Source organism: Moschus berezovskii, chromosome 11 (genome assembly GCF_049115385.1).
Source record: "Moschus berezovskii isolate FMDL1 chromosome 11, NW_MosBer_1.0, whole genome shotgun sequence".
Lineage (NCBI taxonomy): Eukaryota > Metazoa > Chordata > Mammalia > Artiodactyla > Moschidae > Moschus > Moschus berezovskii.
Genome location: NC_142470.1, coordinates 107,009,833 through 107,032,529, shown reverse-complemented (window position 1 = coordinate 107,032,529; position 22,697 = coordinate 107,009,833). Strand labels below are relative to the sequence as shown.

The window sequence follows — 22,697 nt, the reverse complement described above, 5'->3', positions numbered from 1 at the left end:
ATCCCACTTAAATCCCATGTATTCTCTCAACAAATATTTATTGAGCCCCTACCCCATGGCAACCACAGGACTGTAAAGAGGCAGAAGACAGACATGGCCCCCGCCTTGGGGAGTTTGATGCCTGATGGGGGCAGATGGAGACTAGGTGGGAAGGACAGTCAGTGGTGCCCATCATGTTTGGGAGAGAATGGAATGCTCAGGAAGTTCTGCCCACAGATAGGATGCAGCATAGGGGATTGTTTGCACCATTGCTGCAAGGCTGAAAGGGCAGAGAGAAGACGCTGAAGCCCCAGATGCTGGTGAGTACACAAAGCGACTGCCATGCATCCGGGAGTCACTTGAGAGGGGGCCCCGCCCAGCGGGCTGTGGGCCTTGTGGGGAGGGGGTGTACTGAGGCCAGTGGTCTCTCCAGAGCAGAGGCACAGGGACCTTATTGGAGAAAACCCCAAGGAGTGATGGTGACAGGAACGCCGTCAACTCCTCCCAGTGCCAGAACCACGCAATAATCCAGGTTCCAGACTTGCCTGATGGTCCGTGGCTGACTCCATGCTCCCAGTGTAGTGGGCTCAGGTTCGATCCCTGGTCAGGGAGTTAGATCCCAAACGCCACAACTAAGGACCTAGTCAAATTGGGTGCGTGCATGCTCAGTCATGACCGACTCTTCGTGGCCCCATGGACTGTAAGTTGCCGGGCTCCTCTGTCCGTGGGATTTCCCGGGCAACAGTACTGGTGCAAGTTGCCATTTCCTACTCCAGGGGGTCTTCCTGACGCAGGGATCGAGCCAGCCTCTCTTTCGTCTCCTGCACTGGCCGCCAGATTCTTTACCACTGTGCCACCTGGGAAGCCCCTAACTATGACCTGGTGCAGGTTAAAAGAAACAAACGGAAAAAGAATCCAGCTTTGAAGGGAGCTGGGAGCCGTGGCTGGCAGAGTCCAGCCCGCCCGGCAGAGCAGACCACAGCAGGACAGGTCTGAGCTGAGGGACCCTCGGAACTAACACCCACGCCGTCACTGCACACTCCCCTCCTGCAGGCCCTGTTCTTCCTCCAAGAATTCGGCGGAACCACATGCAGCCTTCCCTGAGCTGGTGGCCTCTCTTGGTTCGGACAAGACAGGTCGCCAAGCCTGCTGCTGGAAGGCCAGTCCCCAGGAGAATTCCTCTCACAGCAGGTGCCCTGAAGGAAACAGCCGGGTGACCTGGCACGCTGTGTCCCCCTGGACCGTGGAGCCCCAGATAAGAAGTCTCAGAGATAAGCAGGCCCCACCTGCAGCCAGCGCCCTACCAGGGGTGCTCTGCCTGGAGAACTTTCCCCGGGGCGAGGAGAGGCTTCTCGAGTGTCGTCAGGACCGGCAGGGGCAGGGAGGAGAACAGAGCGGGGCGGGACGCAGGGGCCCCACGCGGGTTCCCTGTCCTTCACTGGTCTCACCAGCCCTTCCCTGCTTCAGCTGCCGCCACCTAGTCAGAAGTTCTCTGTCTCGGCCAGCTCTACTGCGGCAGGCCACAGGCCCACAGCTCCTCGGGCGCCCAGCTCCGTCACTCCTGCCTCAGGCTGGACCCAGAGTGCAGCCCAGGGTAGGGTCTCCGTGGACTCCCACCCAGGGGGCCAGATAACACAGGTGTGGGGCTCCGGAGTCCTCTGATCTGTTTCAAAGAGGTCGCACACGCCCCCTCCCCCAGCCCCGTCCCTTGGAGGGATTCTCTGCCCCTACTTGCCCATCTGACTCTCTCTGCCCACATGACGCTGGGTGGGAGGTGACGCTGGGTGGGAGGAGTGGCGTGTTTATTTGAACATCCGCCCCTCTCTCTCTTTTTTTTTCAATTTATTTGGCTGCACTGGGTCTTAGTTGCGGCATGTTGGATCTAGTTCCCTGACGGGGAGCAAGCCCAGGTGCCCTGCATTGGAAGCTCAGAGTCTTAGCCACTGGACCGCCAAGGGATTCCCTGAACACTGTCCTCTTTGACAGCATGTTCTTGGCTAGTCCTTCCTGTGTGTGAGGGTATGGGTGAAGATAAAACAGATGTGTGTTCGTTCCCATTTGGCCCCAGCTCCTGGCAGAAATGGGCAGGAAACCCAGGTTCCCCCCTTGGGTCAGGAAGATCCCCATGGCAACCCACTCCATTATTCTTGCCTGGGAAAGCCCATTGACAGAGGAGCCTGGCGGGCTATAGTCCATGGTGTCGCAAGAGTCAGACATGACTTAACGACTAAACAACATCAACCTGGCAGAAATGCCTGTCCATGTCTGGGCCAGTGGCTGGCCCATAAGGCGTCGGGGGCAGCCACCTGGGTGGGCATCAGGCCCGCAAAGGCGAGCCTGAGCTGCCAGAGAGTGGAGAGTCTAGCAGACTATATCTCCTGCCTCCTGCTCAAGGCGACCAACAGCACATGCTGGGCACCTGTGCGTCATGCCAGGCTCCCTGCCCCACACCAAGGACTCGAAGACCACAGGGCAGAGTCCTCCATCCAGGACCTAGGGAGGAGTAAACAAGAGCAGCTTCCTGGAGGAGGTGACATTGGTCCAGTACCTGTTTTTGAGGATCTGGTCTTAGACTAGCAGGGAAGGAGCAAGCTGGGCAGGAGTCCCCGGGGACTAGAGTGAACGCTGACATCCTTGGGTCCTCGGTGCCCGACGGAGGGCAGGAACACGGCCACTGGTCACAAGATGTCTGCAGATCCTGGGGGAAGGAGGAGGTGGGGACCTCCCCTGAGCCCAGGGGCTCATCGGGGGACTTCCTGGGGACAATGTGAAGAGTCACAAGGTTAATAAGCATAGTGGAGCAAAGAAGGGAGATGGTGGGGCTGGGGAATGGGGAATTCTGTCTATGAGGCTACTGTGGGGAGCAGTATGCATGTATACTGCTTCTTTACGTCTTCCTAACTTTTCCAAGGTACACAAGCTTTTTTTTAAAAGTGGGGGAGAATGTCTTCCCCAAAACGTTTAGTTGTTTTTTTTTTTTTGAGACTGGAAGGAAAAGCCCTTTAGACTTTGGAGGAATAAGAATGTTTTTATTATCCTAGTTTATGTTACATTATAAATCTGTGCTGTTGAGTCAATGAGAAGTTGGGCCAGTGGGAGCGGGGGCAGGGCGGTCTGAATGGGTGGGTGCGGTCCTAGGGGAAGCGATGGAGGGAGGGGAGGAAAGCAAAGGAGGCCTGGCCACTGACTCACCAGCCCCTCCTGACGGCATCCTGCCCCTCCCGGGCTCACACCCCAGGGCAGTCACTGATTTCTCTGGCGCAGGGCCAGCCCAGGCCTGAGAGCCCTTGAGGGTACCAGGAGCTCCTAATATGGCTCGTTCTGCAGGGGGCGGGTGGACGGAGCTTTGGCCTGCACCATTGTTTCTGGAGTGGACCGGATAAGACCAGGGTCCTCGTGGGAGTTCAAGGGGCCTGGGCAGGCAATTTCCTGTTACCCTTAAAGCCACAGAGAGAAAATTCTCACTGCAAGAGTCAGGAAGGATCCTGGGTTGAATTATGGCACCTAGAGCTTCCACATAAAGCCGGTGGTTTGGGAGTCCCGGATCGCAGCCCAGGCCTGCCACATGCCCCCTGCTCATGGGTACTTACGAGAAGTTGCTTGATCTCTCAGAACCAGCTACCTCCCCCATCAAAGGAGGTGACATGCCAGCCCAAAGAGCTTCACAGGCTGCAGAGATGGTGGTAGTCAGAACCTACATGGGCGCTGGGGTGCCTGCGCCACCCACAGGGAGGGCCTCAGCCAGGTGAGGACTTCACGGGTGCCTCCCCCCACCTCCGGGAGGGCCTGAAAGAGGCTGGGCCCCTACCCTCCAGCTGTGGAGGCCCTGGTGCCTTTATGTCAAGTTCCATCACCGCAGATGGAGGACATTCCAGGAACTCCTCTGAGTGTCTGACAGCCCCTGGTCCCTTCTCGCTTCCTCTCAGAGGCTCACGCTTGCCACACAGACCTCAGCGTGATCCCCCGGGACCAGGGCTGAGGCTCCCGCTGCCGTAGCCACCACAGCTGTGAGCTGACGCCAGGGAGGGTACAGGGGAAATGTGGGCGGCAGGGGGCCCACACCAGCCTAGACTGAGGCTCTCAGACAGAAAAAGGCAGACTGGAGCTAGGGGTCCACTCCTGGCCATGATGCACGGAAAAAGTGTGTTTCCGTGGCAACTTTGTGTGTGTGTGTCTGTGTGACTAATTAAAAGATTCAGGAAACAGTATTTCCCTTTCCTATGAACAGTGCACTGTATTTTCTTCACTAGTCTACTTACCTGTTTTTTTCAAGTGGCGTTGGGGCCACTGCACAGGCTCAGGAGACTGCTGGGTGCTGGCTGAGTTTGGCCTGGGGATTCCGGGAAGCCAATTGGGGGATTCTAAGAGGTGGGAAGGGCCTAGGTCATGTAAGTAGACTGTCATCCCAGGTCCTTAGCAGTGCTGTGATGAGGGCTGCCACTGGCTCAGAACGGCTGGAACAGAAGGGAAGTGGAAGACCTCACATCCCCGGAAGCCTGGAGGAGCTGGCGGGCTCTGCCTGGGCTGGTTCTTTGGCAGCACAATTGTGTCATCCAACCCAGCCTCTTCCCGTCTCTCTCCTCTTCCTCATCATAGCTCCAGGCCTAAACCCAGACAAGCCATGGCCAAAGCAAGGGCAGAACTGTCTCATCCTCGAGGCAGGAAGAAACCTTGCCAGGACCCAGAAGCCTTGCATCTCGTTGTCCAGGGTGGTCATGTGTGTGTCCCAGCCAAGAGATATGTTGAGCCTAACGGATGCTGGAAAGTCACCTGCTACATCTCCTACCCCCCACCCCCACCTCACTGCCTGCCAGTACACCCAATGGGCAGTTTATTCCATAGGAAGGATTTAATTATTTATCTTATCGCTCCTCAGGTTTTTCTCTAGTTGCAGCAAGCAGGGCTACCCTCTAGTTGTGGTGCTCAGGCTTCTCTTTGCAGGGCCTTCTTTTTTTTTTTTAATTTTTATTGGAGGATAATTATTTTACAATATTATATTGGTTGGTTTTGCCATACATTGCCATGAGTCCGCCCCGGGTGTACGTGAGTTCCCCCTCCCGAACCCCCCTCCCACCTCCCTCCTCCCCTTGTCCTCCCTCTGGCCTTCTTTTGCTGTGGAGCGCGGGCTGCGGGCGGGCTGCAGTGGACGCAGCACGTGAGCTCAGCGGTTGCGGCTCCCGGGCTCTGCAGCGCAGACTCAGTAGCGGTGCATGGGCTTAGTTGCTCCGCAGCATGTGGGATCCTCCCGGATCAGGGATCAAACGCGTGTCTCCTTCTTTGGCATGCGGGTTCTTTACCACTGAGCCACCAGGGAAGCCCCAGGGAAAGAATTAAAAAGAGACAACTCTCTTTGCGGCGTTACCTGCTGCGGCATCATCCATAACAGGGAAGAGCGAGAAACAGCCACCCCCTTTGCGCTGGGGTCTCACAGACTACAGGAAGTTTCACCAGCACGATGGAAAGTAACGGTGGCCGTGAGAGTGCAGGCGGGCCTCACTGCTCACCGGCTCTGCGTCTCCAAGCTCCCTTGCTCACCAGACTTTATCTGGAACCCCACATCAATACTTGAAGTGTTGTCACGCAGATTTGAGGACATGCGTCATTCGAGGCAGAGCGGAAAAACATTCGAGTCACAAATCGGAGACACACACATTTCAACCTGAGGTCAATGCCTGCCTTCTTAAATGCATGCTTGGTTGTTCAGTCATGTCCGCCTCTTTTTGACCCTTTGGGCTATAGTCTGCCAGGCTCCTCTGACCATGGGATTTTGCAGGCAAGAATACTGGAGTGGGTTGTCATTTCCTCCTCCAGAGGATCTTCCAAACCCAGGGATTCAATCCGTAGCACCTACGTCTCCTGCATCACAGGTGGATTCTTTACCCACTGAGCCAGCGGGGAAGCCCTTGCTTCTTACAGCTCATAGTGTTAACAGGGTCCTTTCCCAAGTTTGTTTAATGCCCCATCTTGATAATTTTTGTGCTCGTTTTTGGTGATTTTAGTATTCAAAATAGCCCAAGTACACTGCTGAAGTTATGTCTACTGTTCCTAAGTTTGGCAAGGCAGTGACTTGACTTACATAGAAAGTAAGTGTTAGGTTCAGTTCAGTTCAGTTCAGTTCAGTCGCTCAGTCGTGTCCGACTCTCCGCGACCCCATGAATCACAGCACGCCAGGCCTCCCTGTCCATCAGCATATAGTTATAGAGCTGTTGGTGACAGATCGATATTAATGAATTAACATTACATATTAACTATATTGAATAATGTGTCTTTAAACAGAAAGACACATAAAACAAAGTTATATGTTGATCAGTTGATGACGATATTTTGACCACAAGCTTGTAGGAACGTAGTCTGTATTTCCCAAGGAACAATGATTCACGATTCACACCTAAACATGCCAGTGTTCAGGGCAACTTGACAGAACTACCTAGAACAACAAGAATCGACTATATCATTAAGACATGTAGCAAAATGGAAAAATACAAAAAAAAACTGAATACAAAATGTATGTTCCCCACAATCTGCAACCAGCACTTGGTCCCAAAAGGAACATAACATAATACAGAATTCCTCTGCTGATAACATTAACCTTATTTTTACAATCGATTTAAAATCTTAGGATTGAAAAAATGATTAACAGATCTAGGGACTTCCCTGGTGGTCTTGACTCCAAGCTTCCATTAAAGTGGACACGGGTTTGATCCCTGGTCTAGGAACTAAGACTCCACATGATGCACGATCAGAATAAAACACAGATCTAATTCCTGTTGTGCCATTTAAACCATTAAATCACCCTGGGGTTGAGGCATTCTGAGTGGGCGGTACCAAAGTCCTGAGGGATGCCTGTGCTGGCCTCGGTGACACGAACGGGGATGCTCTGTTTGAAGGGGCTGTGACTCTCTGGGCATTTTGCACCAGAACTGCCAGATGGGCTCCAAACAACAGCTCCTGCACGGGGCTCGTCTTATTTTCCCTTCTAAAGGATGTGCATCAAACATATAGTTGCACATTCGTGTTCACAGCAGCACTACCCCCAGTAGCTGAAAGGCAGAAGCAGCCCATGTGTCCATCAAAGGATAAATAAATAAAATAGACATGAGGGGACTCCCCTGGTCGTCCGGTGGTTAAGAATCTGCCTTCCAAAACAGGGGACACAGGTTCCATCCCCGGTTGGGGAATTAAGACCCCACATGCCGTGGGACAACTAAGCCTACACTCCAGAGCCTGAATGCCTGAGCTAAGACCTGGCACAGCCAAAAATAAGTAAGTAAATAAGTATATTACAAATAAAATTCAATAGATATGTGGTATATTCATATAATGGAATGTTGCCATGCTCAGTCACTGAGTTGTGTCTGACTCTTTGTGACCCTATGGACTGTAGCCCGCCAGACTCTTCTGTCCATGGAATTTTCCAGGCAAAAATAGTGGAGTGGGTTGCCATTTCCTTCTCCAGGGAATCTTCCCGACCCAGGGATGGAATCCAAGTCTCCTGTGTTTCCTGCATCAGCAGGCAGATATATATATATATATTTACCACTGAGCCATCTGAGCAGCCCCCATGATGGAATATTATTCAGCTTTTAAAAGGAAGGAAATTCTGACAGCATGATTGAAGCTTGAGGATAATACTCTGAGTGCAATAAGCTAGAAACAAAAGAACAAATACTCTATGATTCCATTCATACAAAGTAGAATAGTCAAATTTTTAGGGACAGAGGAATGGTGGTTGTCAAGGGCTGGAGGAGCGGGGTATGGTGAGTTAGTGTTGAATGGGACAGAGTTTCAGTTTTGCCAGATGAAAAATGTCCTGGAGATGGATGGATGGTGGAGATGGTACACAACCTTGTGGGTGCTCTTAATACCCCTGAATAAGGTAAGCATTCAGTTGTGTCCAACTCTTTGTGACCATATGGACTGTAGCTCACCAGCGTCCTTTGTCCAGGGTCCTTTGTCCAAGGAATTCTCCATGCAAGAATACTGGAGTGGGTAGCCATTCCTTTCTGCAGGGGATCTTCCCGACCCAGGTATTGAACCCAGGTCTCCTGCATTGGAGGCAGATTCTTTACAGTGTGAGCCCTTAGGGAAGCCACTGAGCTATACATTTAAAAGCAGTTAAAATGGCACACTTTGTTCAGTGTGTTTTATCACAATTTTGGGAAGGTAAACAATGGCCAAGGGACTTGGACTCACAGAATATGGGCTGTGGCTACTTGAATGTGTGGGACAATAGTTTTCTTCATCTTGAAACATCTCAGCATCAGAAGGGGCCCCGAAATGGTCCTGGTTCCCATCATGGACAAACCGGACCTCGTCCTTCATTTAGCTAGCTCTTCCCGGGCCAGCAGAGGGAGCAGGAGCCCCCCACTGACGTCCTGGGCCTCCCTGTCTCGAGTCTGGCCTTTTCTTTTCTGCTTTTTGAATGTCTATCTATCTATTTGAACTCGTTGGTCTTCTGTTGCAGCACACAGGTTCAGTAGCTGCAGTTCTCCAGCGTGTGCAGCTTCAGTAGTTGCCGTGTGCGGGCTTAGTTGCTCTGCAGCATGTGGGATCTTAGCTCCCTGGCCAGGGATTGAACCCTCGTCCCCTGCACTGCAAGGTGGATTCTTAACAACTGGACCTCCAGGGAAGCCCCGGGGGTCTGGCTCTTTCCTGCAGCTGTGTTCACCTGAGTCCTAGTGAAGGGGAGGAGGGGCCGCCAAGGCTTCCTAAAGATTGAGCCAAGTGGAAAGGAAAGGAATGCAGTGTCAGTGGTGAGTGGACCAGCCAGGCTGAAATAACTCCCAGCTATGCAGAAAAACCTGCCACTGGTATCACCCGGAGTATCGTATGGCCAGCGTCTCCTCCTGTTCTCAACCCCATGACTGGCCCCACCGGGACCACGCCTCCCAGCAGTGCCCAGGAGCCCTGAGCCTGGTGTCTCTCTGCCCCTCCTCCCCTTCACGCGGGGTCATTGCGAGGGCAGCTCTGTCTTCACAGGCGATCAGTGTGGAGCTCGCTGCCCTGGGGCAGTGCACCCAGCCCCTGCACCCAGCCCCTCGGAGGCCCCCTGGCTCTCCTCCTGCGCCGTCCTCTCAGGACAGTTCACGCTCCCCAAAGGAAAGGCAATCCTCTTCTTGTCACTCCCACTCAAAATCTTTTTAAAAATCCTTGTTGAAGCAGAGTTGATCTTCAGTGTTGTCTTTGCTTCAGGGGTCCAGCCAAGTGTATCAGTCATACGCAGCGTAGATGCACTCTTTCAGATCGCTCTCCCGTACAGGTCATTACAGAGTACTGGGTAGCGCTCCCTGTACTACGCGTGCTCTGTCGCTCAGTCGTGTCCGCCTCTCCGCGCCCCTGTGGACTGCAGCCCGCCAGGCTAGCTGTCCATATGTGGTAGTACGTATGTGTCAGCCCCAACCTCCCAAGTTACTTCTCCCTCTCCCCCTTCTCCCTTCGTAACCATAGGTTTCTTTTCTACGTCTGTGACTCTATTTCTATTTTGTAAATGAGTTTGTTTGTGCCATTTTTTCAGAGTCCGCATATAGGTGGTATCATGGTATTCATGTTGCTCTGACTTGCCTCACTCAGCTTGCCGGTCTCTAGGTCCATTCCTTTCGCTGCATAACCTTGACTTTTGAAGGGAGCCCCCATCACCCAGCCCACTGTCTTTCTTCCTTCTTTTTCAATGTGTATGTTGGTGATTTGGATTCATTTAAAAGATCTTGTCTGTGAGTCAAGAAATTCTCCTCCTGGGAGGCCAGGGCATGATTGGCTTATTGGGTCTCATTCCAGAAATATTCAAACCAATGCACATATACACATACATATCTTCTTCTTCTATGTAAATCATAGCACACTGGGCAGGCTGCTCTCTGCCTTGTACAGTTCTAGGGTTTGTTCTATTCTGATATACAGTTTTTCATTCTCTTTGAAGGCTGCTGAGTTTTCCACTGTATGACATAATTGCTTTCAAGATCCACCCCCCACCCCCACCCCCGCCTCACACTGGATGAAACACTTGGGACGCTTCTTTATCTTTCTATAACCAGCAGGCTTCAGTAACAACATTGTGCATTCACCATTTTGTGCATGTGCGTTGTCTGTAGGACAAATTCCCAAGGTGAAATTGCTGGGTCGAAGAGTCTATGCATCTAATATCTTGATCAACATCATCAAAATAGTAGACTGGCTGATGGCACCATTATCTATCCTGGAAATGTTAACGGACTTCAACCTGGGAGCTGCAGGTGGGCTTGGAGGGACTGTGAGTCCCCACATCTGTAGATAAAATCACGCATGTACACAGGGGCATTTTTCTAGGTGACCAAAGCTTTCATCAGCTCCTTAGAAGGGTCTGTGCCCCTCAGTGCTATCACATCTCCTCGCCGATTGGTGTTCCAGCTCTTCCAGAAGTGAACCTCCTATTCCTCAGGAAGACTGGCCGTGGACTTTCCCTCTCCTGGGTCTTTCTCGGGGAAGAGTCCCTCCCAAGTCCTTATAACCAATAACACGGCCAACAATGGTTGCTCAACACTCACCCTGTGCATGACAGACTCATCTAATGCTCACAGGAACCAGGAGAGAGGAGTCCTCCCCACCTCCTCTGCTTGATGAACCTGGACATGGATGCAGAGATGAGTTAAACAATCTGCCCCTTTAGCAGAGCTAGGATTTGAACCCAGAAGCATCAGTACTGCTTGTGCATGAGCTGGAGTGGAAGAGCCTGGAAGCAACAAGATGGGCCCTGGGGCTCCTCAGTCTTCACTGCTTCATCTGGGAAAATTTTAACAATGCAGCCTCCCTCATCATCTCGGGGGCAACATCCAGACCTTGGGGCATCCTCAAAGTCCCCGGATGGTCCCAGGAGCAGCAGGACTCAGGGTGTGGCTCTGAGGGTTAAAGTTCAGGAATTTATGTATTTTAGAAGCTCCTTACCCTTATGCCACACTTTTGGCATAATTCTTTTCCTTTATTGAGCATTTTTCAAAATAATAATTATTGGCAGTATAGTGGTGAACATGGTTGCCTTCCAAAATAATAAGTATCCTCCAAAAGTGACCAAAGTAGGGCTTTTAAAAAGCATCATTTTCAACTCCTGGACTTCAGCTTGGTTGATATAGTCCAATCCACTGGTGGTGCAGTGGTAAAGAATTTGCCTGCCAATGCAAGAGACACGGGTTCGATTCCTGGGTTGGGAAGATCCCCTGGAGAGGGAAATGGCAACCCACTCTAGTATTCTTGCCTGGGGAATCCCATGGACAGAGGAGCCTAGCGGGCTACAGTCTATGAGGTCACAAAGAGTTGGACAAGACTGAGCGACTAGGCGCAATCCACAGGAGTTATTATATTTATTTGAAGGTCAAATTGCCCCATCTTTGGTCAGCGGTAGCCTTCTGAATCCTTCTGACCTAACCCCAAGAGCCTTTGAAAATATTTTGCTGTCTGCTCTGATGATATGTCAGCTTCCCCAGCACTGATCTGGAACTGGCCATTGCTCCTGACTGCATCCGGGTGCTGTTACCCCAGTTCTCATCCTCTAGCTCTTTAACCAGCTCTCTAAATGTGAGGGGCCTATTCTCCATGTTTTAGAGAAGAATGAGTAATAAATAAACTTACTGTTAAGCTCCACCTTCCCTTAAGTGATCCCTTCCAGTTTCAGTTCAACCTTTAGAAAACGCACAGGTGAGTAATCTGTGTTTGTTCTTAAGAAACAGACTGCCAAAATCATACTTGAAATACACTTGCTTGAAATATCTGCCTTTAATACAATCTTCTTCCACGTTGAAGGCCAGCCCCCAACATCTAAAACTGTCTCCAGCTCTTGAGATATCAAAAAATGAGGGTTAAAAGGAGAGAATGATTTAGGTTGCCAAGCAAATTTGGAAAGCTAAATATAAGTTTAGAAAAAAGAGTCAAGACAAATATTCAAAATTGTTTTCCCTGTAATGAATCCAACCAAGGCTGCTTGAGACAGAAACAGATAGCAAACGCCACTGGTTTTAATTCACCTGGAGTTTGGCCTTGGTCTTGTTCCCTTCTAATGTTCAGAAGATAGAGGGTGTGGAAATAAAAAGTAAATAACATTCCTTTGCGTAAAGCTGATTGTGCAACCTTTATGCCAAGAAGAAGTGGGCAGTTTGAGTAGATTCTCCCAAATGCTCAGGGGCCCCGCCTTTGGGGCGTGAAACCTAGTTAGGAGGAGAGACCCACCGGCGCTGCTCTGCGTCCCACGTGGCCTCAGACCCCAGTCCCTCCTTCCATTTCCTGCTCCAGATGCTCCCCAGGAGGGCAGCGTCTCACACACTGTGAGAATGAAGTGCGGACACACAGATGGTGCGCGTGTGGTAGTGTCTGCCCTGGGCGGCCTCTGATGGCGGGAGCTGGGGTGGGGAGACCCTTTGCCAGCACTGATGGGCCTGGCAGGGCTGAGGCAGGGAAGCTGGCAGTAAGAGGCGGCAGGTACCAAGTGGCAGCTCTCTGTAGAAAGCCCATGGGAGTTTGAATTCCTGTACAGACAAAATGAGGCCATCTGAGGGAATGCATTTCATTTATAGATCAGTTTGTTTGGTGCTGGGTCTTCATTGCTGTGTGCGGGCTTCCTCCAGCTTCAACGAGTAGGGGCTACACTTGTTGCGGAGTGCGGGTCTAAAGATGGGGCTCGGCAGTTGTAGTACACAGACATGTGGGTGGGGTCTTCCTGGACCAGGGATGGAACCCATGTCCCCTGAATACCCAGCTGGCTTCTTAACCACTGGACCACCAGTGGTGCATGCACCTCTGTGAATGCACTTTATAAACTTAAGCCCCTCGTGAAAGAGAGGTAGTGATGGCGGGTTTATAACTGTGGTGGTTAGATGCTAAGATGTGTCCGACTCTTTGCGACCCCATGGACTGTAGTCCATTAGGCTTCTGTGTCCATGGAATTCTCCAAGCAAGAATACTGGAGTGGGTTTCCATTTCCTTCTCCAGGGGGATCTTCCCACCCATGGATTGAACCTGGGTCTCCTGCGTCAGGTGGACTCTTTACCAACAGGGAAGCCCATGGGTTTATATCATTGAGTCATTCCAAAGAATGCTCTTTGACACCCTCCCTACCTGCTTTTCTCCAGGCCCTGGGCTGGGCACCAGGAATACATCGGTGAATGGCACAGACCATTCTCTGCCCTCAGAGGTCTCATGTGAGTGTAAAATTTTATAGATTCCACAGTCACTAAGTTCTGAATGCCACTGCTGCTAACAACCAGCATTGTCTGGGTACTGGCAGTGGGCCAGCATCTTCAGGCATTTCTCATGGCTTTGTGGGGAAGGTGCTTGGCAGGTGTCCCCAAGCCATGCCCTGGCACCTCCCTCAGCATCAGCCACCTGGTCACTGTAATCAACACGCAAGAGCCCAGCTAAGGAGGACAGCAACTCTTGTTCCTCTATTCTTCCTGCTTGGAATGAGGCGGCCCCGGCTTGCTCATGGGTAGTCCCGGGTCCAGCCTAGGACTTCCACAATTCACCTGGAGATCGTTTGTTGAGGCCTGGGGCAGTGTGCTGTCAGAGGCAGCCAGGCTTCCAGGGATGTTCCCAACCCTGCAAGAGGCTAAGACACTCTGCCTTGTGTTACACTCCCTGGCTTTTCCTCCTGTTGCCTTTCTCTTCGGAAGAGCCTGAGAATTCTCCATAAATTCAAAAGTGCTTTTACCTCCAGGACAACAGCAGTGGGAGCCCCATAAGGGATGGGGTGACTTATTTATGTCTGAAAGTGAAAGTGTTAGTCGCTCAGTCGAGTCCCACTCTTTTGCAACCCATGGACTGTAGCCTGCCAGGCTCCTCTGTCCATGAGATTTCCCAGGCAAGAATACAGGAGTCATTAGTTATTCCCTTTTCTGGGGAATCTTCTTGACCCAGGGACCAAAGCCAGGTCTCTTACATTATGGGCAGATTCTTTACCATCTGAGCCACCTGGGAAGCCCATATCTGTGTCTATGTGTAAGATATGTGTTTTATTTGTAAGATAAGAGCTGCTAGTCCCAGGACCTGAAAGTTGTATATCTTTCATCCGAGCTAGACAGAAGTAAGTGGAGCCCTTTATACAGAAAGTCTCTAAGAGAATCATTTAGAACTGAGCTAAGCCTACAGTCGTGATCACAATCAAGCTTCAACAAATACAGGAGGGAAAATGGGAACAGGAATGAGCATTAACAGAAGCCACAAGCTACAGAATCAGTCTCTCAAGACCAAGACAATGGTGTCATCAGAGTGAACATAAAATGAATACAAGCATATTTAATAAAAAGATATCCACACCTCAACACACTGTATCACCACTGCAGAAACTGTAGAAGACCCAAAATGAAAGTGAACGTGCTGGTCACTCAGTCGTGTTCCACTCGTAGTGACCCCACCAGCTCCGCTGTTCATAGGATGCTCCAGGCAAGAATACTGGAGTGGGTAGCCACTCCTTTCTCCAAGGGATCATCCCAATCCAGGGATGGAACCCAGGTCTCCCAAACTGCAGGCGGATTCTTTACCATCTGAGCCACCAGGAAAGTCCCTGAAGAGTGCTTCACCTAAGCCAGAGGAGGACAGAGATGGGAAATATGCAAAGCGCGTCACACTCAACACCAGCCAATAAAGCGCCTTCTTCTGTGCTTTTCTCTTACAGATATTTGGGGTCTGGGTATGGATCCTGGTGGCAGCCACGCAGGTAGCAAGCCCGCTGCTTCAAGGATGGGTGATGTACGTCTCGCTCACCTCTTTCCTCATCTCCCTGATGCTCCTGTTGTCTTACGTGTTTGGATTTTACAAAAGATATGAGTCCTGGAAAATTCTGGTAAGAATCAGGGAGAGAGACCCAGGGCCTGAGGCTTCTCCCAGACCAACGTCCTGGGTGCAGGGTAGGGGGAGGAACCAGAGAAGCTTCCTGGGCTGGGCCCCTAGAGAATCTCGACATTTTATCTGAATGTGTTTACTATCAGATCGTGATGCTGGGGAAGACTGGGGACAGGAAGAGAAGTGGGCAACAGAAGATGAGACAGGAGGATGGCATCATCGACTCAATGTGTTGTAGCCACGCGTTCTGGGAAACAAACTCACTCCGAAGGACAATGCAGACAGTGGAGTGCAGTTCATTACACCGGCGGGCCCGAGGCAGAGTCTCCTCTTAGCCAAGGACCCCGGCCAGTTTTGTGAAACCTTATATACCCTAAGCGTACATGCTCAAACCCACCTCCCCAAATTCTCTGAAACTAGTCTGGACAAGATAAAAGAGAGATATGGTCAAAGTTAACCCATGATTCATGTGTCATAAGCCTAGATAGTTAAACAGTAGACTTTTATCAATAGGCCTGTGGTGATACCCCATAAGCATAATGGGGTTTATGACCTTGTTCTGTTACAGAGACAATTACCATACTCTTTTAGAGAGTCTAGGTACAAGTCCTGAGGCTCCTTCATCTGGGGGGTCTGGTTTCCCATTGGTATGTCGTTTCCATCAATACTGGGCATATAGCTCACAGTCCACAGTTCTGCCCAAGATGGAGTCCTGCTTTCAAGATGGAGCCTGTTCTGTCTGTTTCCTCCTTCAAATGGACATGAGTTTGAGCAAACTCCAAGTGACTGCAAGGTACAGAGGAGCCTGGCATGCTGCAGTCCAAGGAGGCAGACGTGACTTAGCGACTGAACAACGACAAGTATTAGATTGGGCCTGCTAGTTGTCGGACACGACTGAGCGACTTAACCTTCGCTTTTCACTCTCATGCATTGGAGAAGGAAATGGCAACCCACTCCAGTGTTCTTGCCTGGAGAATCCCAGGGACGGCGGAGCCTGCAGGAGACAAGGGGTTTGATCCCTGGAGAAGGAAATGGCAGCCCACTCCAGGATTCCTGCCTGGGAAATCCCATGGACAGAGGAGCCTGGTGGAGTACAGTCCACGGGGTCACAGAGTTAGACACGACTTAGCTACTAAACAACAGCAACAATTAGATGGGAATAAAAGCATTCCTCTGCCGGAATCCATACTGCTTTGTATTCCCCTCCACTGCCTCCCTTTTTAGGTATATACGCACAGCCCAGCTTCTCCCGTAGCAAGCACATCCTCATGCATTTTCCCTCTAATTTTAATTTATGGCAAAATAATTGGAGCAGTATTGAAAGAAATATAGTAGGAAAAGAATAACCCCGATCTCAAGGTCTTACCAAAATCACCCATCACAATTCATTCTTCCCTATTCCTGGCAAATTTTATCCAAAACGTTTAAATCTCACTGAACCAATCATTTTAGATGTAGAGTCTTTCATTTATTATTATGCCATCATTAAATATTTTTCATGTCATCACACCGTCCTGATAACCACTGGAGATATTTCTCTATTGAACAATTCCAAACAGAAGTAGGGAGGACTGTACTGATGTTATGGATCCTCGTGTAACCATAACCCAGATTCCGGCATTTTTAAGACTATCACATTTGCTTCACCTAGCTTTCTTTTCCCCTACAGAATCTTAAAGTAAATCCCCAACACCATGTCATTCCATTCTACACACCTCACTTCAGAATACCTCCAAAAAATACACAAGCTTTCTTACATTATCAAGCTTACATAAAGTTAATGATAATTCCTCGTTATCATCAGAGGCACAGGTCACAGTCCTGGAAAATTATACCTGTCCCCCATTATAACACAGTCACTTCCCTGGTGGCTCAGATGGTAAAAGCATCTGCCTACAATGCTGGAGACCCCAGGTGGACCCCTGGGTCGGGAAGATTCCCTGGAGAAGGAAATGGCAACACACTCCAGTACTCTTGCCTGGGAAAATCCCATGGACGGAGGCCCCTGGTAGGCTACAGTCCATGGAGCTGCGCAGAGTTGGACACGACTGAGCGACTTCACTTTCTTTCCCATTATAACTGAAGTATGTTTCTGCAGTCGGCCTGTTTGAATCAGGGTCCTTACCAGGCCCACCTGCACTTGGTAGTGGAGATTCTTGAGTACCTCTAATCTATTTTTCAATAGGTGGTTGCCGAACCACGAAAGACACTGGGATTCTTGGCCTCTGGAGGAGGAGAACTCAATCTGGGGCTGGTGACGAGGCTTGATGGCTCAGAACTTTTGTGTAATAAAGCTTTATTAAAGTATAAAAGAGATAGAGAAACCTTCTGACATAGACATCAGAAGGGGGCAGAAAGAGTGCCCCTGCTAGACTTTAAGTGGTACGTTATATACCTATCAACAAGCTGTTAATTAGAGAAAGGAGATGTCTCAAAACTCAGACAGTGGCGCCAGGCCCCTCACCAGGCCATAAAATGATTGACATGAATCTTGAAGAAAGGCAGGTTTCCAAGCAAAAACAGTCTCATTAACATAGCTTAAGAGAACATTTGCATGAGTAAAAACATACTGGTTTGTCAAGTCGGTTCTGAGTCTTAGGCAGAACGGACTTGAAGACAGAGTCTAGGGTAAAGACATAGCTCATTAACATAGCTTAAGACAAACATTTCCCTGAGAAAAACCTCATTGCATAGCTCCAGGTTTGAGAAAAGTTAAGTTCAGGTGGAGCCAGGTGTCTTCATGGCAGCAGAGAATTTTAAGAGAAACCTCTTTTTAAATTTGTATAGAGAAGGGGAAAAAAATCTAACACTTGTTTCCTCCTGCTGCTTAAGAGAGAGATAAAAACTGTCTGACACTTGCAGCCTATTTCCTCCGTTTGGAGACCCCTGGCCTTCCTGCCTGTTCCCCTCTCAGGATCATGATTCTCCCTGCCGGTGACTTGCTGAAAAAACTGGGTGGTCAGCTGTGCTGTAGACCAGGGGTCCCCCACCTCCGGGATCTAATGTCTGATGATCTGAGGTGGAGCTGATGTAATAATAATAGAGATAAAGTGAACAGTAAATACAATGCATTTAAATCATCCTGAAACCAACCCCCAGCCATGGTCCATGAAAAAAAATTGTCTTCCACAAAACTGGTCCCTGGTGCTGAAAAGGCTGGGGACCACTGCTGCAGAAGGTCCCACGTTTTGGTTTGTTTGCTTCTTCCTGGTGTGATTTGCTCCTCTAGTTCCTGAATTTTCTGTAAGCCAGAAGTTAGCATCTAAAGGCTGAACTGAAATGGGTTAAACCTTTCTGGCAAGGATGCGTCATAAGTGTCTTCAGGTCACATCACACATGGTGACTGGTGGTCCTTCTTTCCCTGTGACAACCTTCCCCCATCACTCTTTTCTCCAGTGTCCTCTTTCATCTTCTGACGAATATTCTTTAGCGGTCGCAAAATGCCAATTTGCCTATTACGACATTCCTTCCAGAATACTGTGGTATTCTTATGCTGTTAAAGAACACTGCTGAGAGTTTAGCACAAAGGTTCAAAGATGGATGGAAATCTAGAGTCAGAGTAGCCCGACTCTGCCACGTGTCAGCTAAGCCTCGGTTTTCTCATCCTTAAAGTGGGCATGTTAATAGTAGCTGCCTTATGAAATTAGCTGTGAAGATGAAATGACACAGTGTACACAGTTAGGAAAGCACCTAGCAAACAGCAGGCCTTCATAGCACTAACAGTCGGGGAGCACAAGCTTGGTGTTAATGTGGCCTGGTTTCAAATCCTGGCTCAGCCTGTACTCACTGACTTTACCCTTGGTCTTCTATTGCCTCAAAATGGCATTAACGATAAACAGAACCGACCCCATAGTTCACGAGGTTAAATGGGATAAATAAGGAAAAGATTTAGCCTACAGTTTGACCGGGAAAAGCATTTAATAAATCTTGGTTCATACAGGTATTGCCATTTATTTAATCCACTATCGCTCACAACATAGAAATTTCACTAGAAACACTGAAAGAAAAAAGCAGGAGTTTCGGGAGCAGGCTGTCTCTTTGGCCCCCTCTGCCCAGCGGCTGAGTCAAGGGGAAGGTATTGCCTGCTTGTGTGCCCGTGTGACAGTGGCCGTGGCCTCTGCTGCATCTTTCCAGGACAGCCTGTATCACGGGACCACAGGCATCCTGTACATGAGTGCCGCCGTGTTACAAGTGCATGCCACCATCCTGTCGGAGACCCAGGACCTGAAAAACTACTACATAAACACCGCGGCCTCGGTGAGTGCTGGGCGAGAACACGGCAGGCTCCACCAGAGAGGGAAAGCCAGGGGCTCAATTCTGTCTCCTCTGGAACAGACGACCCTACATCCTCAGAGTGAAGGAGTCTTGCGGGATGGGAGGGGTGTGTGTGTGAGCGTGCGTGCGTGCACGCAGGTGCACTGGCAGTCAGGTGTGCCCAAGCTCACAGGGTGCCAAGCCCACGTTTAGGTGTCATCTCTCCTCCTGGTGGCTCAGACAGTAAAGAATCTGCCTTCAATGCAGGGAGACCGGGGTTCAATCCCTGGGTTGGGAAGACGCCCTGGAGAAGGGCATGTCTACCCACTCCAGTATTCTTGCCATGAGAATTCCAGGACAGAGGAGCCTGGCAGTCCATGGAGTCGCAAAGAGTTGGACATGACCGAGGGACTAACAGTTCACTCACACCAACTTCACTGCCCTCAGAATATGTTTTTCCAAAACATAAATTTTCCAAAACGTACATCTCTTATTGAAAATCCTTAGGACTTCCCTGGCAATCCAGTGGTTAAGACTTCACCTTCCAAGGTCTGGGAGCTAAGACCATGCCTCATGGCCCCAAAACCAGAACATAAACAATAGAAGCAATATTGTAACAAATTAACTAAAGATTTTTCAAAATGGTCCACATAAAAATTTATTTAAAAAATGAAGAAAGAAAATCCTTCAGTGGCTCCCTTTGCTGGTGGAATGGAGCTCAGCTCCTCATCACAGCTCAAGTTCCCGTGTCCTTCTGTTTCATTGACAGACATCCACGGGGTTACACACTGGCTGATGGAACCCAACGCAAGGTGGTCCAGACGAGTTGTGGGCCGATCAGGACTTCTGGACCTCGGGTTCACTGGTTGCCCGCCGGACAGCCTTTCCAGGCCCTGAGTGTGGCCGCTTCCCTCTCTTGGGGGGATGGCGCCCTCAAGTGGCAGGTGGCTCACATGGCAGGTGGTGGGTTCCTCCAGTGTGTGTGTGTGTGTGCCCGCAAGAGCTCCTAACCCTCCTTACTCCTTCTCAGGAAGATCTAAGGCCCAGGCTGGCTCCCAGCCCATCAGCTCCAGTCTCTGTGGCCAGAAAAGCCCTGTGTCAGTCGGGCTCCCCAGGGATCAGGCAGCAGCAGGAGGGGGTGTGATATGGGGTGCTGTCCCCTTGTCAGAAAGATGCCAGGCCGACGCGGCGACCCTCCAGGATGCCGTTCCTGCCTGGCTGCCTCCTTGTGCCCAGCCCAGCACCACTCTGCCTCCCACCGCTCGGGGTGCGGCTCGCCCCGCTCAGGGCCCTGTCACACCAGCCTCCTTGCTGTCCCTGGACCCTGTTACCGGGGCCTCGGCTCCCGGCTCCCTCGCCTCCTTCTGTTCTTTTCTCACTTGTCGCCTCCCGGTGAGGCCGCCACTCAGCCCCACTCAGAGCAGTAGCTCCTGCTTCTCTCTGGGTTTATCTTGGGTCTTTTCTGCATGTGCCACTAAAACGCAAGTACCATGAGATAGGAATGCTTGAATTTTTGCTCACCATTAGATCCACGGTTCTGCTTGAGGCATGCATGTTCATGTTGTGCTCATGCTAAGTCGCTTCAGTCTCGTTTGACAATTTGTGACCCCACGGACCCTAGCCCGCCAGGCTCCTCTGGCCATGGGATTCTCCTGGCAAGAATACTCGAGTGGGTAGCTATGCCCTCCTCCAGGGGATCTTCCGACCCAGGGACTGAACTGTGTCTTCAGCTTCTCTTGTGTCTCCTACATGGCAGGCAGGTTCTTTACCACTGAGCCACCAAGGAAGCCCCTAGCAGGTGCTTACAAGACATGTGTTGAATGAGTGAATGAAACAGAGTGTGATTGGACAGAGTTGGGCAGAGGGAAGACGAAGTCCTCTGTTGGGCCGAGAGATCAGTAGACAGTATAGCCGGGTATCTTTGGGAATGGCTTTGGACATGGCCGTGGGGGAGGCGGGGGGAGCACAGGTTTTGGGCTTGGGTAGATGGAGGAGCCTGGTGGGCTGCAGTCCATGGGGTCGCTATGACATGACTGAGCAACTTCACTTTCACTTTTCACTTTCACACATTGGAGAAGGAAATGGCAACCCACTCCAGTGTTCTTGCCTGGAGAATCCCAGGGACGGGGGAGCCTGGTGGGCTGCCGTCTGTGGGGTCACACAGAGTCGGACACGACTGAAGTGACTTAGCAGCAGCAGCAGCAGCTGGACGAGATGAGGATCCTGGGATCAACTGGGCTTTTGAGGGAATCTCAGGAGTTCAGTTTGACCAGAGAGCTTGTGGGGCCTCTGAGCCTCTGAAGATCTAAAGGTGGGCACGTAGAATCGAGTTCTGGACCTGTGAGTGAAACTGTCATTTGAGCAGACTGTGGCTGAAGGTGGAGGAGGGGGAGAGGGCCCAGGAAGAGGTGAGGGCGCCCAGGGCAGGCCTGGAGCCGGGCCCACTGTACGGCAGGCAGAGGGCCCAGGTCTGCAGGTGAGTGATGCTGCACAGTCACAGTGGGACAGGGGATGGAGTGCTTCGGGAGGATGGAGGGGCTGCCCAGTGGCTGTTGCCCTCAGGCCAGGCAGGGCTCAGGCAGACAGCGGATGAAGCAGGGTCAAAACAGGGGCCATCCAGGCTGCCGTGGGCCTGCGTGGGGTTGGGAGGGGGTCGTGATTGCCAGCATCTCTAAGGCAGTAACTCCCCAGCTCTTCCAGTTCTTTGCCTTCATCACCACCCTGCTCTACATCCTGCATGCCTTCAGCATCTATTACCACTGAAGAAGCAGGGGACCAGGCCACGAGGAAGATGCTCTTTCAAAACCAGGACTGTCAGCTCCCAAAACTGGTTTTCAACCTTCGCCATCTGGATGATAAACAGCTCACCAACGATGACATCACGGGATCCACAGACCATCTTTTCAGACTGAGCGATGAAATCATACGCTGGCAGATCTGTTTGGACGTTTTAATTCATTGTGATGAATATGAAAAGGCTGGTGGGGGGAGGACTTTGTTGCTGTTTCATTTTGTTTTGTTTTGCCCAGGGAAAGTAACTGTCTCTTGGGATTATCTGACAATGACCCTCGCTCTTCTAGAAAACTAACATCTTACACGGAAAATTCCAGGTCTACCACCATCTTGCCTGTTTTGGTATCGGCCTCAGCAACGAGCTTCCCCACAGCTGACTGATGAGAACCTTCATTATTTTCTTAAAATCAAAACGGTGCTGTCGACGCCTTCAGTTCTGAAGAACCACAGACCTTACTCCTGTCCCGGGATCCTGCCTTTTCACTGCAGCGGTGGTACAAACCCACTACCCCCTCCCACACTGCCTGACTCCAATTCATGTCCCCTTCCTCTTTCCTCTACAGTTTTAGGAGCCAAGGGAAATCTGAGGGTAGATTTGTGGGGAAAATAAGGGACTGACCGCAAAATTGTTGTATACCAAGACCAGGGAGGGGAGGAGGGGTCGGACAAGGAAGGCTGTAACCCATTTTTCCATTCTCAATAAGTCAGGCTGCTCAGAGAACTTCAGGGCTGCAGGACGCCTGGGTCAGCTCTCCAGACCCCACTCCTTGTCCCTCAGAAAAGACCATCAAGGAAGCAAGAAGACATTACATGCCAGGATTCTCCTCTGGGCTCTGGTCACACAGAGGATATCAAGGAGCCTGGAAAGGACC

General features: G+C 50.7%; 1 protein-coding gene across 4 annotated transcripts in view; it reads left to right on the top strand.

Annotated features, from left to right (window-relative positions):
• Window positions 1-21,944, top strand: part of MALL (mal, T cell differentiation protein like) — a 30,107-nt gene extending 8,163 nt beyond the window's left edge. Inside the window, exons 2-5 of one of the 4 annotated variants that reach the window (XR_008682456.2) lie at window positions 14,612-14,779; window positions 18,913-19,035; window positions 19,802-19,976; window positions 21,733-21,866. Coding sequence is in view for 3 of the 4 variants with exons in the window: in XM_055400093.2 (XP_055256068.1) it covers window positions 14,612-14,779; window positions 18,913-19,035; window positions 21,733-21,795 (354 nt within the window). In the remaining variant the exon portion in view is untranslated. The other 3 variants (XM_055400093.2, XM_088841683.1, XM_088841682.1) reach the window with 3 other exon arrangements.
• Window positions 21,945-22,697: the final 753 nt, after the last annotated feature.